The sequence below is a fragment of the Neovison vison genome, chromosome 6 (assembly GCF_020171115.1).
Source record: "Neovison vison isolate M4711 chromosome 6, ASM_NN_V1, whole genome shotgun sequence".
Lineage (NCBI taxonomy): Eukaryota > Metazoa > Chordata > Mammalia > Carnivora > Mustelidae > Neogale > Neogale vison.
In genome coordinates this window covers 7,969,855-7,991,253 of record NC_058096.1, presented here as the reverse complement: position 1 = coordinate 7,991,253, position 21,399 = coordinate 7,969,855, and the positions used below count along the sequence as shown (strand labels likewise).

General features: G+C 38.5%; 1 protein-coding gene across 1 annotated transcript in view; it reads left to right on the top strand.

Annotated features, from left to right (window-relative positions):
• TTC3 (tetratricopeptide repeat domain 3) overlaps positions 1-21,399 on the top strand; it is a 129,454-nt gene that overhangs the window by 25,058 nt on the left and 82,997 nt on the right. The window contains exons 11-12 of the mRNA XM_044250931.1: positions 6,956-7,010; positions 21,211-21,373. Coding sequence (XP_044106866.1) covers positions 6,956-7,010; positions 21,211-21,373 — 218 coding nt within the window. The remainder of the gene's footprint in view (positions 1-6,955; positions 7,011-21,210; positions 21,374-21,399) is intronic.

The window sequence follows — 21,399 nt, the reverse complement described above, 5'->3', positions numbered from 1 at the left end:
GAGAAGATACGTACAAGCCTTCACGATAGCATTGTTTGTAAAAGTAAAATGGAAACAACTTAAATGTCTATCTGTGGGAGAATGGATAAATAAATGATGGTATATTCATACAATGGAATTTTATGCAGCAGTTAAAATGACGACAATGTTGAGTGAAAAAGCAAGTTGCAGAATGATTTGTATGATGCGATTTATATAATGTCAAACTATGCGAAGTGACAAACATATTATAGTTAATTCATAGTTATGTATTAAAAATGTTTTATAAATGGATGGGCATGTTAAACACCAGTGGAGTGGCTGTCTCTGGGGAGGGAAAGAAGGAAAAGGATTGGTGATGAGAAAGTGGTACACAGTGCTTGTCGACTCTAACAGTTCTGTCAGAAGATCTGAAGTGAATATGGCAAAATGTTAAGATCTTGCTAAGCTGGTACAAGAGTGTTGACTATTTTAATGTTATTCTCTGTACTTTTATGTATACTTGAAATATGTGATGAAAAGTTATAATAGTAAAATTAAAAATGCACATAAGATAAAAAAAAACTGTTCACTAAAATAGCAAGGATAAAATAAGGGAAAGTAATCTCGAAAGAAGAGAAATATAAATGTTTTAAGACTAATGGTGGGGAGCCCGAGGTGAGAGATATGTGGGGAAAGTGCTTCATTAAGAAACGGTCAAAGTGCTGGTGGTGGCTTTAGTGCCAGGTAGTCACAGTTTGTACCACCTTTGGATGAATGTAGGTGAGGCCAAGAGCCCATCTGAACTACCGTTCATCATACGTGTGCACCTCCAGGTCTGCGAATGTTGCTCTTGGGAAATCTGTGGAATGGGGCCGGTGGGGTGGGTGGGGGCGCTGTGCGGAAGTACGCTGCTTTCTGCCACAGCTGCTTCTGAGTCCTTCAGGCTCAGGACTTTGTGCACTGTATCCCCAAATGCCCATCATGGCTGCGATGTCCTTTTATTCAGGTTTTCCAGAAGTTCACTTTACAATTTGGCAGTTATATATAGGGAGCTTTAGAATGATAGTTTTAATCGAAGTATTCATATTTTTAAAGGAGAATCTAAAAAAAGTAATTAGGCTTATCCATGGCTCCTGTAGTTACAGTACTTATGTGAGGTGTATCATCAGGCTGTGCCTCTTTACTTTTTTATTCTTTTTTTCTGGTATTCCTGTGTGGAAATTTGAATTCTTTAATGGGATGTGATAAACTGTGTAAGGGGAAATGTAATTGGAAAAAGGAAAAGCTGAGCCTTGGATTTTTTAAAATTTACTTTGGAAAATTATGGAATTTTAAACTTGGCATTTACTTTGACCTTCAGTGTTTAACTACCTACCATACTCCCTTCTGTTAGATCCAACTTATGATTAATAGCAGGCAGATAGCCTTTAAATGACTTCTGGTTTTTGGTTTTGTTTTGTGTTTTTCTGAATTTCTCTGAGGCCAGAGGTATAAATCAAATCAATGTTTATGTTTCTGTGAGAATTTAAAAAACTCTAGTGTAGGGGTGCCTGGCTGACTCAGTCAGGAGAGAATGTGTGATTCTTGATCTTGGGGTCATGAGTTGAGCCCCAGATTGGGCGTGGAACATACTTAAGAAGAAAATCCTAGTGCATGGAGGGAGCTTCAGTGTGTTTTATGTATTTCCATAATCTCTTATGCGTATATAAGCACTTAGTATGTTGGACCAAATGAAGTTGCCATTTTTATAATCCAGAATGTAGGCAGTTTTGTTTGATTCAATGTGATGTGCATATATATGTATGGGAGTGTGTGTGTATTTTTTTTTTTTAACATGGGTGGGAACATACTATACATACTGTTGTACTTCTTGCCTTTTTTTTTTTTTTAAATATTTAAATGTCGGAGCTTGTTGTGTATTAGTGTATATAGAGATACACCCTTATTTATGTTCATGGCTCCATAGTCTTCTACTCAGTGGATTACTGCTGCTTTGGTTAGTTTATATTAGAATATAAATTACTTAGTTTTAAAAAATTATAGCTTTGTAATGATTATCCTTTTAGTTGTGTTCTACATTCAGGTGTGAGTATATCCTGATATATTCCTGATTTCTTTTACTTGGATGAAAGAGCTTATGTAATTTTTTAAAAAAGATTTTATTTCTAAAATTTATTTGATAGAGAGCACAAGTAGGCAGAGAGGCAGGCAGAGGGAGAGGAGAAGCAGCTTCCCCGCTGAGCAGGAATCCTGATGCAGGGTTTGATCCCAGGACCCTAGGATCATCACCTGAGCTGAAGGCGGATGCTTAACTGCCCAGGTGCCCAGAGCTTATTTAACCTTAATTCCAGACATTAACTTTTGATTTAAATGTTTGTGTTTATTCAGTCGGTGGTTATCACTCACTGCATATTTGGCAGTAACCATCTGAATTCTGCTTTTGTTGCTTCATTGTAAGATCTAGGAATTTGGGGAGTAACATCATTATTTCTTTGTTGGTCTTAGGCCCTAGAAGTGATGATTTATAGTAGGGAAGAAAGAAAGTTATAATCCTTTTATGACTTGTGAAGTTCTTACATATATTGTAGTTTGAGAGAGTTAATAAATAGCATCTTCTTTTCTTCCGAAGTCCAGATTCAGTTAAGAAATAGACACCGAAGACGAGGCTCATGGTGATCCAGTCTTCCCTCCAGTGCTGACACAGTTTTTGGAGAGTAGGGCCTTACTGAAGTGCCTGAAGGCCAAGTGACTTCTTGTTCACCCGTGGTCACAGACAGAACTGGCAACGGGGACCTTTGTGAACTTTAAGCTTGGAGGAAAAGGGAATCTGGTGTAATGATAGTGTTCAGTATAAGATTCCAAAGAGAGAAAAAAAAGAGGTTTAGCCACATAAGATTAGTGCCCCTCCCCACCATTATTTATCCTCAGGAAAAGTTAGTGAGGGGTGGGGAAGGAGAGAGCTCAAAAGTGATTAATCTAGCAAATCTACATGGAAGCTAGAGGAGGGAGAAATACATATTTGCTCACAACGTGTTTTAGGGCAAAATGTGCCATATTGTATATGAAGGTGAGAGGGCTGGAGAAGTAACATTTCCCCATGTAATATGTATTCTGTTGGAGCATCTAGGCTAGAATATTCTTTCTTACCCTCTGTTCAGTACTCTTACCATTTTGTCAGATGGTCTTCAGGAGTAAGTAACCATTTGCATCTCTTGAGTCTTCCTGTTTTCATAGATGTATCATGTAGATTATTGCCCTTGCTAAAGTCATACCAGCTTTCAAGTCTGTACACCTCAGCTACACTAGGTTGGCTGAGCAATCACACCATGTAATTTATTACGCCTACTTTGTTTTAGTAGGAAGATGTGGTCATATGCGAGTAAATGTGAAAGTACGTTATAGTTTATAGATATTTCTATATATATACACATACATACTAATATATTTATAATGTATGTGATTGTAACAACATAGTACTGTGGTTATAGTATTTATTAATTATAATAACAATAACATTCAACATTGATTTAATAAGTATGATTGGTGTTCTGCTTCTAGCCATGTCAGAAATGAGCATAACCAGACACAGTTCTGTATTCTAGACAGTGGGCCAACACTGGGGGGGCGGATATTGTACTCATGAAATTAATAGTGTGCCGGATGGCCTGAATACAGAGGAGGGGAGTGGTGGTCAGTGACTAGACCAAGGAAGGTCTTTTAGGCTACATAACTTGAAGAGCATCGATAAATAAAGGATTTTAAATTGAGGTGAGATGCCATGATTAGGACCTTAGAAAGATTAATCTGGTTGTAGTGAGGAGAATGGGTTTGGAGAGGATGCAGCATGAATTGGGTTAGGACACTGTTGAAGTACTCTAGGCCAGAGGTGATGGTAGCTTAGTGGAGTAATGGTAGCAGAAATGGAGGAGAAGAAGGATTTGAGATGTTTTGGAGGTAAAATGAGCAGAGATTGCTTATGGTTTGGTGTTTGGAACTATTATGAACTTTCTGCCTTCAGCTGCTTCATGGATTATAGGCTTCTCCCTAATATTGGGATCAGTGGAAGAGATACATTTGTAGGAAGTACAACTTGACTTCACTCCTGGACATCCTGCAGGATCCCAGGATGAAGGATTGAAGGATCCCAGTTGTAGTGTCACATCGGCAATGAATTATGTGGATCTGGACTCCAAGGAGGTATTTGGGCAAGAGATGCAGACTTGGGATAGTTAACCTAGATGATTTGAAGTTGCAAATGTGGATGAGATTGCTTGGGGAGGTGGGTCTCAACTTTTACTGCACCCTGGAATCAACCTGGGAAGAAATAATCCCAACCCAGAGATTTTGATTTAATTAATTGGGCATTGGGCTTCTAGCAGCCCCCCCAGATTGTACTCAATGTGTAGCCAAGGTTGAGACCCACTGGTGTAGAGCAAGGATGAGCTGAAAACTGGGATTTAGCCTTGAGGGACACTAGTAGTGGCCAATTAAGGGAAGATGAACCAGCGTGGGAGATGGTTAAGAGGTAGCCAGAGAGGTAAGAGAAAAATCGGAAGTGTGACATCATGGAAGGAAGAAAAAGAGTGACCGGTAGTGCCTGTTGTTGCTCAGAAGCCAAATGGAATTTAGATTGAGCAATATGAACATCTTTTAGTTGCCATAGGGGGAGCTGTGTCTGGGAAGCTTAAGATCCTGGGTTGGAGTGAGTTGAGATGAAAGGAAATGGAAATAGTATAGGCAGTTGTTGAAAGCATTTGCAGAGGGAAGCAGTGGAGAGATGAGGTGTGCCATTGTATTAGGATGTGTTTCATTGCCAGTAACAGAAAACCCTATTTAAATGGTGAAGAAAACCTCATTAAAGAAATGCAGAAGGTGGCTCTAAGGTTGTATATTTAGTGCCTCAACAATGTTATCAAAGACCTAGGACTTTTCTAGTCTCTCTGTGTGACTTGGACTCCAGTCTGCCTCCTCTTAATATGTAATTCACATATTAAGCTGGACGTTACCGTCTCCAGCAGAAGAATCACTCTTAGAATCTTCAGAAAAAATTACACATACTGCAAAGTGTATAATTCATAAGAATATAGGTTGAATTTTCAGAGTCCTTACATGAGTAATTGATACTCACATCACAACTCCAGTACCTCTGAAATTCCTCCTCCTAATCTACCTGCCTTCTTCCCCAGGTTAACTGTTACCCCATTTTCCAACGCAGTGGGTTAGTTTTGCCTGTTTTTGTGCAATGTAAATAGTCATGGTATGTGCTCTTTTATGTTTGGCATTCAGCATTGTTTTTCAAGATCCATATTGTTGCATGGAGTTGTACAGTGTTCATCTATTGCATGAATATACCACATTTTATCCATTCTAATGTTGATGGACATTTGGGTAGTTTCTAGTATTTGGCTTTTACAGATAGTATCATTGTGAACATATGTATTCATTTCTGTTGAGAATCTAATTAAGGAGTAGAGTTGCTGGGACAAGGGTATGCGTCTATTAAGCTTTCATATATAATTTCCTATATGGTTGTATCGTTTTGCACTCCTGCCAGCAGTATATGAGAGTTTTGGTTCCATGTCCTTACTAACACTTATTATTTTTGTCATTTCATTTAGACATTCTGATGGGTATGTAGTGATACAGTGCTATGATTTTAATTTGCATTTCCTTAAGTCAATTAAGGTTATTTAAGTTGAGCCATCTTTTCATATGCTTCTTGACCGCTTGGATATTCTCTTTTGTGAAGTACCTGTTTGGATCTTTTGCTGTTTTTGTTTGTTTGTTTTGTTTTTGTTTTTGTTTTTCCTTTGAGTCAATGTCTTATTCTTTAGGTTTTTTAAAAAAACTTTTTGGATTTGAGTCATTGGTTAAATATATGCATTACAAATAGCTTCTCACACTCTGTGGCTTGCCTTTTCACTTTTTTTTTTTTTTAAACAAATGGGTGATGCTAACTTGAACATAGTGCTGTTTATCAGTTCTTTTCCTTTATAATAAGCACTTTTTGGCTTCTGTTTAATAGTCTCTGGCTTCTCTAACATCAGCTAAATGTTCTGTGTTTCTTTTAAAAGCTTGATTATTTAACTTTGCAGTGAGTGAGGTAGGTTCAAGATGGGTATGAATGTCTAATTGACTCATCCCTCTTTCTTAAGAATATGTTTTCTTGATGCACTGCAGTGGTCATTTTTGTCATCTAGATCAGGTGACTGTATACATCTGTTTCTGATTTGTTTATCCTAATCTGTTGGTCAGGTCATCTATCTTTAGATAGACTTTTTATTTTTATTTTTTTTAAACTATATACAGTCTTTTAGTAGGTACTGCTGTCTGGTAGTATAAGTTACCTAGTTTTGTTCCTCCCTGTAAATCTTAAGAATGATGAGTCCTCTAAACTCTCATTGGCCAGCACTGGGCATATGACTACCCCCAAACCAGGCAGTAGAAAGGAGAGTGAGATTGCCATGATTGGCTTAAACTAATTAAAATTAATCATCCTCATTTTACGTATGGGAAAGCAGGCCAGAGCATTAATAAGTTCCCAAAAAGCCCTGAGGAGAGTTAGTGGTTGTATTGAACTTACCTCCCATCTGTGTCTCAGCTTTTATGCTCTGTCCACAGCGGTTTAGCTGATGTGTGAAAGATCTGGGAGGTATCTTTTAGGAGATCAGAAGTCTTGCAGACATGCAAAAGTAGTGCTGAAAAACTATGTAGATACAGATAAGATGTAGATATGTGTAGGAAATATTCCAGAAATATGAGAAGTAGTTATTCCTGGGTAGTTGTGATTGTGACGCTGGGTGACTTTTTCCTTTTATTTTATGTTTCTGTATTTTCCAAATTTCCTATAATGGACATATATGGATTTTTAAAAATTAAGAAATTATTTTTAACTAGGTTTTTTCTAGAAAATTCAAGAAGTACAAATAGATACACAATTTATTGTGCCTTTATGAAAAAAATAAAAGTGAGTATTTCTTGTTTTTCTTTTTAGAAATGCACTTGGTGATGGAAAGAGAGCTATTATCCTGAAGAGCAATTGGACAAAGGTAGGTTGCTTTTATCTTTACATTGGGTAGGTAATGCCGTATAACTTTTGAAAAATCTGTGTACAGGATGTAAATTTATATGTAGAAATGCTGGATAAAATTATATCAAGCTCAAGAATGTGAGAGGGGAATCTTCAGTTCCATAATCAGAAAGGAGACTTAACACAGCAGTGAGAGGCTGTGTGTGTCCGAGCAAGACAAGTAGCACATAGAAATGTTGAGAAGCTGGAGGGTAACCTTAATGACTGAGATGTCCGCATCTGCACATTCTGGATGGGGTAGAGACTTTACAATGAAAAATGAAACTTAAAACTTAGGAGAGGAATCATAGGAGACTGCTTTTAAAACCTTGAGGTGGGAAAGGATTTATTAAATAATACACAGTGCACAAATCAGTATTGGGGGTTTCATAAATTTGACTATATTAAACCGAAAAACTTCAGTATGTCAAAAGACACCATGAATGAAATCATAATCCTGGAAGGAGATAATTTGTCCTAACTATGCAAAGAGCTGTAATAAACCCAGTAGAAAATGGTCTAATACATAAACATGCATTTCACAGAGGAGAAATCATGAATGGGCAGTAGAAATAACCTATGTTCTATTTCCTAGTACTTAAAATTGTAGTTAGAAAACCAAAACCAAGATAGCAGAATAGAGAGCTTCCAAACAGACCTACTTGTACGTAAGCAAGTAAGTAAAACAATGTGATACTGTTAAGGTCCTTTAGTTCGGCAAAGGTTAAAGAGACTAGTAGTCCCAAGTGTTGGTGAATATGTCTACCAACAGGAACCTTCCATAAACCAGTGGGTGAGAATTGGTTGCAGCCAACTTGGAGAGCACTGTGATGTGCATACGCTGTAATTATTCTAAGTATGTGTACCCCACAACATTCTTGGAATATGTACACATGGCAAAATATGTGAAGTGGTCATTGCAGTGGTATTTTAATGGCATAGAAGGGCAGATACCTACCTATCCATTGATAAAGCAGGGATAGATATGATGTTTTCAATTATCAAAGTTATTCTCCTGATCTGCTCTGTCCCTCTTTCTTAAACACCCATTATGTCTCTGACCTCACTCCTACCACTCCCTGCCTTGTTCACTCTTTGTTGACCTGTTGGCCTCCTCAACTGTTCCTTATATATGCCAGGCCCACTCCCCATTTGTACTTGTTTTTCCCTCTGCCTAGAATTGAATACCTTTTCCCAGAGCATGAGCTAGCTCCCTTATTTCCTTTCATGTTTTACTGAAAGTTTTCTCAGTAGCTACTTCTTGGCCACATTACTAAAATGCCAGGGCTACCCCTGCCTAGACAGTTGCTACCCTCTTGCCCTGCTTTACTTTTTTCTTGTTGGCATTTAACATTATTGAACATGCTGTATGTATTATTACTGTGTGTCCTTCCCTACAATGTGAGATCCATGAGGATGGATTTTTTTTGTTTGTTTGCTTGGTTCACTATTGAATCTGGACTGCCTGACAAGCTGCTTGGCACATAGCAAACATTTCCTAGTAAATATTTGTTGACTTAGTGAATGAATGAACTGAATACTAGATTGCAGTTAGAATAAGTTAACTGGTTGACCAGCATTTATAGATTTTAAAAAATAGTGTTGAATGAAAAAAGGCAGTAGAAGCATAATATAGGCCCGAAAGATGCCTTTCAGACTCATGATGATGTTTCTTTCTGGGCAGTTAGAGAAGGAAGCATTAGAGAGGGTACAAAGAGGATTTTAGCCATATCTGTATGGTTTTATTTCTTTTAGTAAGAAAGAATCTAAAACAAATATAGCAAATGTTAGTGATTAATTCTAGGTGTTTGTGATATTAATCACTATTTTCCTAAATCACAAAAATACCCGACTTTTTTTTTTTTAAAGTAGAGTTTCAGATAAGACACAGAAGGATACATGTTTCGGACTTCATTCCTGGCTTTACATAATTTGTTTTTAAATCAGAGTGAGTATTAATCAGAGAATTTTAGAGTCCTCCAAATTATGATTCATGTGGCCGAGTAGTGTTTCAGAGTCTGGGGGATTGTGAAATTCCCCAGGTGGACTCCTGCATCCAGATTTTGGAGTCTGTTTTTAAATACCTCATTTTACAGATGAAGAGATTGAGTCCCAGAGAGGTAAAGTGACTTTTGCAAGTAAGAGACAAAAGTGGATTTAGAATCCAGCATTGGATGTGTTTCTGTTTGAGAGTGATCAGTTTGTGGCTGTTTTAACTAGGAGTCATTGTGCTTGGTAGAGAATCTTTGTTCATCACTGAACCTGGCATTTGTCAGGTGCTCCCTAAACACTTATTCTGTGGGTGATAGAATTCTTTTTTTTTTTTTTTTTTTTTTGGATTTAAAAAAAATTAATTTTCTTTTTTCCCCCCATTTTATTTTATTTCTTTTCAGTGTTCCAAATTTCATTGTTTATGCACCACAGCCAGTGCTCCATGTAATACGTGCCCTCCATAATACCCACCACCAGGCTCACCCAACCCCCGACCTCTTCCCCTCTGAAGCCCTGTTTGTTTCTCAGAGTCCACAGTCTCTATGGTTTGTCTCCCCCTCCCAAATACCCCATTCTACTGAAACTTAGAGTCTGAATTTAGTTTTCTAGAGTTACCATTGAGTTTTCTGTTGTCAGTTCAGAAAAAAGGAGTACTAAAAGATTCTGAATTACATTGAGGACGATGTAGAATGTTTATTCCTGGCTTAATTTATTGAACAGAAAATTTTCACTCTCTAAACTACTTTTTTAGAGCAAATTTAGGCTCACAGCAAAATTAAGAGGAAGGTAATCTTCCATAAACCTCCACACATGCATAGCCTCCCCCATTATCAGCATCCCCCAGGTGACTGGTATAATTTGAACATTGATGAACCTATACAGACACGTTATAATCATCCAAGGTCCATAGTTTAAGGGTTCACTCCCTAAGTGTTACGCATTCTTTGCGTTTGGACAATGTGTAATGACATTTATCCATTATTTTGATTTATACAGAGTGTTTTCACTATCCCCCAGATCCCCTGATCTGCCTTTCCAAACCCTTGGCAACCACTGATCTTTTTACTGTCTCCATTAGTTTTACCCTTTCCAGAATGTCATAGAGTTTGAATCATACAGTATGAAGTTCTCAGATAGGCTTCTCTTTCACACATTATGTTTCTGCTATGTCTTTTCATTCCTTGATAATGATTTCCTTTTAGTGCTGAATAATATTTCATTGTTGGCTTGTGCCAGTTGATTTATCCATTCACTGAAGGACACTTTTTTAAAAGGTTTTATTTATCTATCTATTTATTTATTTATTTGAGAGAGAGAGAGAGAGAGCGCCCGCGAGAGAGAGAGTAAGTAGAGGGGAGAGAAAGAAAAAGGCTTCCCGCTGAGCAGGGAGCCCAGCATGGGGCTCGATCCTGAGATTCCTGGTTCATGACCTTAGCTAAAGGCAGACACTTAACTGAGCCACCCAGGCACCCCTACTGAAGGATATTTTTGTTGCTCTCAAGTTTGGGCCATTTTGAATAAAGCTGTTATAAATACCTATGTGCAGGGTTTTGTGTTGACATGTTTTCAGCTCTTTCGGATAATTACCAAGGATTGCTGGATTGCAGTGATTGCTGGATCATATGACAAGAATATGTTTAGTTTTTGTTTTTGTTTTTAATTTATTTGAAAGAGAGAGAGGAGCAAGGGGAGGAGGGATAGAGGGAGAAGGAGAAGCAGACTCCCTGCCAAGCAGGGAGCCTGATGTGGGGCTCAGTCTTGGGACCCTGGGATCATGACCTGAGCTGAAGGCAGACACCCACCCAGGTGCCCCTAGTTTTTTGTTTTGTTTAAGATTTTATTTATTAGAGATACAGAGGTAGTGAGAGAGAGAATGAGAGTTGGGAGAGGAAAAGTAGATGCCCCATTGAGCAGGGAGCATAGTGCAGGCTCAGTCCCAGGACTCTGGAATTATGACCTGAGCTGAAGGCAGATGCTTAGCTGACTGAGCCATCAGATGCCCCAAGAATATGTTTAGTTTTTTAAAGAAGTGCCAAACTTTTCCAAAGTGTCTGTACCATTTTGTATTCCCAGCAGCCACAAGTGAGAATTTCTGCTTCTCCATATCCTCCTTGGCATTTGGACTTGTCCCTTGTGGTCATTGCAGTGTTGGTTTTAATGGCATATGACCTGAATTCTGACCTCCCTACTAGGTGTATGGTAGTATCTTGTTTTAACTTGCATTTCCCTAATGACATATGATGTGGAGCATCTTTTCATGTGCTCATTTGCCACCAAATACCTTCCTTGATGAGGTGTCTGTTAAGATCTTTTTGAATTAGTTGTTTTCTTTTTGCTGAATTTTAAGAATTCGTTTATATTTTGGGTAACAGACCTTATCAAATATGTCTGCTAAATATTTTCTTCTTGATTGCAGCTTGTCTTCTCATTTTCTTGATAGCAACTTTCAGAGAGAAGTTTTTAAAGTCTAGCTTATAAGTTATTTCTTTCATGGATCATGCCTTTTGTATGGTATCTAAAAAGTCATTACTATTTTTTGCATTTTACATTTAGATCTGTGATTCACTTTTAGTTAATTTTTGTGGAGAGTATAAGGTCTAGATTCTTTTTTCTTTCTTTCTTTTTTTTTTTTTGCATGTAGAAGCCCCAGCATCACTGTTGCAAAGGCTCTATTTACTTCATTTTATTACCTTTGTTATCTTCATCAAATATCTGTTGACTATATTTATGTGGGTTCATTCATTTTATTTAAATACGCATGTTTTATGATAATTGCAGAAATATTTGTATAGATAAAAAACACAAATCCTAGCAAGTATTAAAAAAATGTAACTATACCTAGGTCATTTTTTCATTTTCTTTTATTGGAAAGAAGTGCTCATTAAAAGGTAGCTTTAACTTCAGAAGCAAAGGTGAACTGTGCAAGGTGCATTCTGTACTTCTACTTCAGAGTAGCTATGAGCCCATGTCTGTTGAATCATGCCTCTGGGACATAAACATGTATAACAAGGTTCTCTGTAGATTCTCTGAGGGTGGGCCATTGTTGTGCCTTCTTTCCAGATAGAGAAGACTGGTACAATGACATCTGCCCTGCATGTGCTTTCAGGCCTAAGAGAGGATGTCATTGTATCCCATACAGTGGGAATTTTTATGGTATTGTCAGTAGGCATTTGTTGACATTTCTTTCTGCATTGCCTTTTGATATTGTTATGTAGCGTACAAACCGGTAGCCTCACAGATGTCCATAAGAACCTTTAATATTGAGGAGTATGTTAAGACTCTTTTGTTTGTGAATGACAAAACCTAACTCAGATTTGGCCTAAGTAGTTGGCTCATGTAATTGAAAAGTCTAGGCATTACCTTCAGGCATGGCTGGATCCAGGTCTATACACATTTTTCTTCCCATTTCTCAGTTTTTCTTTCCTGTTTATTAGCTTTATTTTCAGTCTCTTTTCTCCCTTTTCATTTAGTGTTTCTTTTTAGGTGGGTTCTGTTGCTGTATTGAGTTCACTGATTTTTTTCTTCTACAATGTCTAATCTTCCCCAATTTCATCTGATGTATTTTTTCACCTTAAATGCTATAACTTCCGTCTTTAGAATGTCAGTTTGAGTGTTCTTTATGTATTTCACATCTTAATATGTTCAGTCTTTTGACTTCTTGAAGATGTGGAATATGTTTATAGTAACCGTTCTAATGTTCTTGTCTGCTAATTATTTGTGTGTGTGTGTGTGTGTTATCTATTTATTTATTAACATATAATTTATTATTTGTCCCAGGGGTACAGGTCTGTGAATCATCAGGCTTACACATTTCACAGCACTCACCATAGCACATACCCTCCCCAGTGTCCATAACCCAGCCACCCTATCCCTACCCCCCCAAACCCCAGCAACCCTCAGTTTGTTTCATGAGATTAAGAGTCTCTTATGGTTTTTCTCCCTCCCGATCCCATCTTGTTTCATTTTTTTTCCTTCCCTACCCCCACAAACCCCCGCCCTGCCTCTCAAATTCCTCATATCAGAGAGATCATATGATAATTGTCTTTCTCTGATTGACTTACTTCACTCAGCATAATACCCTCTAGTTCCATCCATGTTGTCATAAAGGGCAAGATTTTGTTCTTTTGATGGCTGAGTAGTATTCCACTGTGTGTGTGTGTGTGTGTGTGTGTGTGTATACACACACATATATACATACATACACACCATATCTTCTTTATCCATTCATCTATTGATGGACATCTAGCTTCTTTCCATAGTTTGGCTATTGTGGACATTGCTGCTGTAAACATTCAGGTGCGTGTGCCCCTTCGGATCACTACATTGGTATCTTTAGTGTAAATACCCAGTAGTGTGATTGCTGGGTCATAGTGTAGCTCTATTTTCAACTCTTTGAGGAACCTCCATACTGTTTTCCAGAGTGGCTGCACCAACCGGCATTCCCACCAACAGTGTGGGAGGCTTCCCCTTTCTCTGCATCCTTACCAACATCTGTCATTTCCTGGCTTGTTAATTTTAGCCATTCTGACTGGTGTGAGGTGGTATCTCATTGTGGTTTTGATTTGTATTTCCCTGATGCTGAGTGATGTAGAGCACTTTTTCATGTGTCTGTTGGCCATCTGAATGTCTGCAGAAATGTCTGTTCATGTCTTCTGCCCATTTCTTGATTGGATTATTTATTCTTTGGGTGTTGAGTTTGATAAGTTCCTTATAGATTTTGGATACTAGTCCTTTTATCTGGTATGTCATTTGTGAATATCTTCTCCTACTGTGTCAGTTGTCTTTTGGTTTTGTTGATTATTTTTTCCTTTGCTGTGCAGAAGCTTTTGATCTTGATGAAATCCCAATAGTTTATTTTTACCCTTGCTTCCCTTGCTTTTGGCGATGTTTCTAGGAAGAAGTTGCTGCAGCTGAGGTCGAAGAGATTGCTGCCTGTGTTCTCCTCAAGGATTTTGATGGATTCCTGTCTCACATTGAGGTCTTTCATCCATTTTGAGTCTACTCTTTGTGTGGTGTAAGGAAATGGTCCAGTTTCATCCTCCTGCATGTGGCTGTCCAGTTTTCCCAACACCACTTGTTGAAGAGACTGTCTTTTTTCCATTTTTTGTCAAAAATTAGTTGACCATAGAGTTGAGGGTCTATTTCTGGGCTCTCTATTCTGTTCCATTGATCTATGTGTCTGTTTTTGTGCTGGTACCTTACTGTCTTTATCATGACAGCTTTGTAATAGAACTTAAAGTCTGGAATTGTGATGCCACCAACTTTGGCTTTCTATTTCAACATTCCTCTGGCTATTTGGGGTCTTTTCTAGTTCCATATAAATTTTAGGATTATTTGTTCCATTTCTTGGAAAAAAAATTGATGGTATCTTGATAGGGATTGTGTTAAATGTGTAGATTGCTTTAGGTAGCATAGACATTTTCACAATATTTGTTCTTTCAGTCCATGGGCATGGAAAGTTTTTCCATTTCTTTGTGTCTTCCTCAATTTCTTTCATGAGTACTTTATGGTTTTCTGAGTACAGAGTCTTTGCCTCTTTGGTTAGGTTTATTCCTGTGGTTTTGGGTACAGTTGTAAATAGGATTGACTCCCTAATTTCTCTTTCTTCTGTCTTGCTGTTGGTGTATAGAAGTGCAGCTGATTTCTGTGCATTGATTTTATATCCTGACACTTGACTGAATTCCTGTATGAGTTCTAGCAGTTTTGGAGTGGATTCTCTTGGGTTTTCCACGTGAAGTATCGTATTGGCAAAGAGTGAGAGTTTGACTTCTTTGCTGATTCAGATGCCTTTAATTTCTTTTTGTTGTCTGATTGCTGAGGCTAGGACTTCTAGTACTGTGTTGAATAGCAGTGGTGATAGTGGACATCCCTGCCATGTTCCTGACCTTAGGGGAAAAGCTTTCTGTTTTTCCCCATTGAGAATGATATTTGATGTGGGTTTTTCGTAGATGGCTTTGATGATATTGAGGTATGTACCCTCTATGCCTACACCGTGAAGAGTTTTGATCAAGAAAGGATGCTGTACTTTGCTTTTTCAGCATCTGTTGAGAGGATCATGTGGTTCTTGTTCTTTCTTTTATTAATGTAGTGTATTATATTGATTGATTTGCAGATGTTGAACTAACCTTGAAGCCCAGGAATAAATCCCACTTGGTCATGATGAATAATCCTTTTAATATACTGTTGGATCCTGTTGGCTAAACTTTGTTGAGAATTTTCGCATCTGTGTTCATCAAGGATATTGGTCTCTAATTCTCCTTTTTGATGGGGCCTTTGTCTGGTTTTGGGATCAAGGTAATGCTGGCCTCATAAATGAGTTTAGAAGTTTTCCTTCCATTTCTTTTTTTTTTTTGAAGCAGTTTCAGGAGAATAGGTATTAATTCTTCTTTAAATGCTTAGTAGAATTCCCCTGGGAAGTTGTCTGGCCCTGGGCTCTTGTTTGTTGGGAGATTTTTGATGACTGTTTCGGTCATCTTACTGGCTATGGGTCTATTCAGGGGTTCTATTTCTTCCTGGTTCAGTTGTGGTAGCTTATATGTCTCCAGGAATGCATCCATTTTTTCCAGATTTTCAAATCTGTTGGCATATATTTGCTCATAATATGTTCTTATAATTGTTTGTATTTCTTTGATGTTGGTTGTGATCTCTCCTCTTTCATTCATGATTTTATTAATTTGGGTCCTTCCTCTTTTCTTTTTGATAATTCTGGCCAGGGGTTTATCAATCTTACTAGTTCTTTCAAAGAACCAGCTCCTAGTTTCGTTGATGTGTTCTGCTCTTCTTTTGGTTTCTGTTTCATTGATTTCTGCTCTGATCTTTTATGATTTCTCTTCTGTTGGTTTAGGCTTTCTTTGCTGTTCTTTCTCCAGCTCCTTTAGGTGTAGGGTTAGATTGTATACTTGAGACCTTTCTTGTTTCTTGAGAAAGGCTTGTATTGCTATATATTTTCCTCTCAGGATTGCCTTTGCTGTGTCCCAAAGATTTTGAACAGTTGTGTTTTCATTTTCATTTGTTTTCCTGAATTTTTTCAATTCTTCTTTAATTTCCTAGTTGACCCACTCACTCTTTATTAGGATACTCTTTAGCCTCCATGTATTTGAGTTCTTTCCAACTTTCCTCTTGTGATTGAGTTCTAGCTTCAGAGCATTGTGGTCTGAAAATATGCAGGGAATGATCCCAATCTTTTGGTACTGGTTGAGACCTGATTCTAACCCAGGATGTGATCTATTTTGGAGAATGTTCCATGTGCACTAGAGAAGAAAGTGTATTCTGTTGCTTTGGGATGGAATGTTATGAATATATCTGTTATGTCCATCTGCTCCGGTGTGTCTTTTAAAGCCTTTATTTCCTTGTTAATCTTTTGCTTAGATGATCTGTCCATTTCAGTGAGGGGTGTGTGTGTGTGTTAAAGTCCCCTAGTATTATCGTATTATTGTCAATGTATTTCTTTGATTTTATTAATTGGCTTATATAATTGGCTGCTCCCATGTTAGGGACATAGATATTTAAAATTGTTAGCTCTTCTTGTTGGACAGACGCTTTAAGTAGGATATAGTGTCCTTCCTCATCTCTTATTATAGTCTTTGGCTGAAAATCTAATATATCTGATATAAGGATTGCCACCCCAGCTTTCTTTTGATGTCCATTAGCATGGTAAATTGTTTTCCAACCCCTCACTTTCAATCTGGAGGTGTCTTTGAGTCTAAAATGAGTTTCTTGTAGAAAACCTATCAATGGGTCTTGTATTTTTACCCATCCTGATACTCTGTGTCTTTTGATTTGGGCATTTAGCCCATTTACATTCAGGGTAACTATTGAGAGATGTGAATTTAGTGCCATTGTATTGCCTGTAAGGTGACTGTTACTGTATATTGTCTCTATTCCTTTCTGGTCTGTTATTTTTAGGCTCTCTCTTTGCTTAGAGAACCAGGGCCAGGCTAAGTAATCTTCTTGGGTTTGCTCTGCGTAGCTTTTGTTCCCTGAATGCTCTCTGTACAACTCTGGAGGATAGGAATGAAGATGGTGGCCTCACAGTCTCTGGCCCTCTAGGAGCCAAGGGCTCAGGGCCCCACTCCTTACTGTGCCCTCAGAGAAAAGCAGTCAATCCCTCCTGTTTCCCTGGTCACCAGCTGCACTTGGAGCTCGCCCAGCCTGTGACTGCCTGTTTCTATCTCAGGTGCATGGCACCGTTTGGCATCTCCAAACCCAGTAGATTCCTGTAGCATGCTCCCGAGCTGCTCCTTCCAGAGGAGGAAGGAGGGGTTTTCTCCGGATCTGCCACTTGTGGGGTCCCTGCTCAAAGAGCAGTGGCTTGACTGTGCCTTGGATCATGGTGTAAGGGAACCCTGAGCTGAGAGCCCACTCCTCGGCTCCGTCTCTGTAGCTGGCTTCCGTGCTCCGATACCTGGCAGCTCTGCCACAGTCAGACACCCCTGGTCTTTATGTGATCCCACGGGTCCTTAGACCTGCAGGGCTCCACCCCCTGCTTAGCTTCTGGAGTGACATTCCTCAGTAGAGCAGACTTCTAAATGTTTTCATTTTGTGCTCCGCTTCTCTTTCACTTGCCAGGAGCCAGCCCCTCCCACTGTGGTCCATATTCCTGTCACTTTGGATTAACTTCTCCGCACATCCTACCTTCTGGAAAGTGGTCGATTTTCTGTTCCTGGAATTGATGATCTTCTTCTCTTCTATCTCCTGTTGAGTTTGTAGGTGTTCAGAATGGTTTGATAACTACCTAGCTGAACTCCTGGGACCTGATGATATTTCAGTCTCCCATTCCTCTGCCATCTTGCCAACTTCAGATATTCTTGAGTTGTCATTGGATGAAATAGATGTATAACTTTTGCCTCTCTAATGGTTAAGTTGTGTGACTTCTTAAAAATCCTTCAAAAGCATTTCTTCATGTTGGAAATTATCAGAATCAGAGGGTTCTCTGCACAGTTTTTCCACGTCCGCACTAAGGTTTTTATACCCAATGATGTTCAGAAGTCAAGCCTGAGAAGAGGCCCAACCTGGGTGGCTCAGTCATGAGGTGTCTGCCTTTGGCTCAGTTCATGATTCTCAGGTCCTGGAATTGAGCCCCACATTAAGCGGAAAGCCCGCTTCTCTCTCTCCCACTCCCCCTGCTTGTGATCCTTCTCTCACTGTCTCTTTGAAAAATTCTCTAGCTGATGAGTCTCTCCCTGACCCTTCTACGCAGAGAAGGCCTTGTCTACTAATTCTATCATCTGTGTCATTTCTGAGTATTTCCAGTCGACTCATTTTTCTCTTCTTAGAGATCATATTTTTCTTCTTTGCATACCTAGTAATTTTTTATTAATATGAGACATTGTTACTGATATTTGTGTGTATCTGTAAATATTTTTGAGCTTCCTTTTGGGATGCAGTAAAGTTACTTGGAAGCAATGTAAGTCTTTGGAGTCTTGTTTTAAGTTTTGATAGGTGGGACCATAGTGTTATTTGGTCAAGGGCTATCTTTTTTATTCACAACTGAATCAAAATGCTTCTGAACATTCTGCCTGTTACTCCATGAATTACGATGTTTTCCAGTCTGGCTGGTAGAAGCAGGAATTATTCCTGGCCCTGTGTGAGTGCTGACTCTTGTTTCCTTATTAGTCTTTCTAGTCATTCTTCCCCTGGTTTGGGTTTCAGGTGGTTGTCCCACATGCATATACTGATTAGTACTCACCTGAAGACTCAACTCAAGGGAACTAGGTAAGGATCTCTGGATTTCTCTGTGGAGCAGTCTCCTCTTGGTCCTCTGCTCTGTGAATGTGTTCTGCCTTGGCTGTCCTGGATTCCTGTCTCTGTCTTCTGAACTGAGACTGCCAGTGTCCCTGCCTGCATTCCTTCTCCCTGTACCAGGGCTTAGAAATTCCATTCAGTAAGCTGGAGCAGTCATAGGGCTTATGTTGTGTTTTTCAGGGGTCACTCTGTTTTGTTGCCTGATAATCACTCAGTGTCTTGCAAACCGTTATTTCATGTGTTTTGTCCTTGTTTATTTGTTTTAGGCAAGAGTGTAAATCCAAATCCTTGTTAACTCCATCTTGGCCACCAGTGGTAATTAGAGTGTGGGCTCTCTTGGTTTTTTGAAAAAGACTTTTACCATGTAGTAGGAACCCCAAACTGATATCCTTAATAACTGTTAGTTTCTAGTGGCAATAGAACCTCTTTTAGTACCTATATAGTACACCTAATAGGTGCCTCACACGGATCCTCACACTGTGGGCTCTCTTGGTTTTTTGAAAAAGACTTTTACTATGTAGTGGAAACCCCAAACTGATATCCTTAATAACTGTTAATTCTAGTGGCAATAGAACCTCTTCTAGTACCTATATAGTACACCTAATGGGTGCCTCACAGTGATCGTGATTGAGCCATGTGTTCACCAGTGGATTGATCCTATGACCTGGAAAATGGTGCATATTTCAGTTGTTCGGTCTCCTGGGTCATGTGCTTCTCCCCATTCATTTTTGAGATGGAGCACTAGTCCTAGTTCTGCCATTGCTGTGTGGAGTAGGGACATGGTGGCACCAAAAGGAGGGGATGCTAGGCAGATGAACAATAGGGAATTTCTATATGTATGAAAGAGAATGAGGTAATGTCAAAGAAAAGTAAAACTTTTTATTGTAATTGGGTTCAGAAAACTCTCTGAGATACCTTTTTGCTAATTTCAGCATCATTCAAATAACCTGAGCAATGAGTTTTGAATAAATCCATTTTTCAACCAATTGACATTATACTAGGTTTTGTAGAGTTTAGGGAAAAGGACCCAGGAAAACTTAAGGAAGGTGGGAGGCTGGGGAGCCGGGGGATGGGGAAGATAAAAAAAGTGTTTTTTATAAATTTAGCAGGTATGGTTTATAATCTGTCATGTATCTTATGCTGTGATTGCTTTTTTAATGTAATTACCTAAATTTTGAAGTTGAAATAGTCCTGGGTGATAGGATGTTGGTCTTGTGGCATATCTGAGAGCTCTATCTTCATATGCCTTTTGAGGAAAAGCAGTGTGAGCAAATGCAGTCTGATTGAGATCTGAGTCTAAATAGTCTGGCTGAAACAGTGCTTCGGAACTTGGGATGGTGTGCAGGAGCAGGATTACATATGTACCGAACCTCCATGAACAGACGTCCCCAAACTTGTTTCTGGCCTTTTTTTCGTGAAAAGGTCATCTTTGCTAAAAGGGTTACTTATTTTTTATTTAGTAGTTTCTCTTAGAATGAGAACGTTCTTTGTAAAATCTGTAGGAAGGAGGAAAAAGCTCTGGACCTGGAGTTATAAGGTCAAGATTCTTTGGTTTGCCTCTAAATAAGTATGACATTAGGCCAATTTCTAGCCTCTTTCATGGGTAAGTCAATTCACAAGTGGAGATACTGTGCCTACAATGGGAGTTTAGTTTGTGAGTAGCTGGAAGAGGGGGTGGTTGAGTTACCTTCAGGCTTGGTAATATTAGCTTTCTAGGTTAAAATGTTCATCCTTCAGATAGATTTCCCAAAAAGCGTAAATGGGGCCAGCCAGGATGTGGTTCTGTAGCATCCAAAACAAAACAAAATCCCTGATCATTGGAACTGAGTAAATCTGTGGTTTTCGGACCTTTTCTTAAAGCCAAGGACTACATTTAGAGGTAAAATAATTAAAAGCCGATTAAGAGGAAACCGAATGGAAGATCTAGCCTAGATGTACCCCTTATCTGACCATATCCTTCAGAGGGGTTGGAAAACGACTATATTAGCTGATTGTTCTTTACAGCTCTAAAATTTCTTTGATTTTCAAAGTGTAGGGAACACAGTGACTTAGAGGCTATTACTGCCTTAAAATATTTTGAAAAAATTCAGTTACTTATTTTTAATGAATTTTTTGTACTTTATTTGGCATAAAATAATATATTTCATTCTTTACTAGTAAAATATCATAAGGTTGAATTATTTTCTTTGGGGTACAGAAATCTCTTAAGCAAAAGTACTGATCTCTAGTTAAAATTATTATAAATACTATTCATAAGTTTACTTCAGCTCATTTAGGTAATTTTATTTCCTCATAGGTACTAACAATTTAAAAAAATTTTTCATTGATAGGATCCTAATCTAACATTTTAAGTAATCAGTTTGCAAGCAAAATATTTTTCCTTATCTATTTTCTTTAATTTAAGCATATTTTTGAGAAAAAATTAAATTTATCTTTTGGAACAGGGTCATTATCGTTATTGTGCTGCTCTTTCTATGCTGGGGGAATATGACTGGGCCCTGCAAGCAAACATAAAAGCTCAAAAACTCTGTAAAAATGACCCTGAGGGAATCAAGGATCTAATTCAGCAGCATGTAAAGTTACAAAAACAAATAGAAGACCTGCAAGGTATTTCACCTAAGATTCTTTGGTTA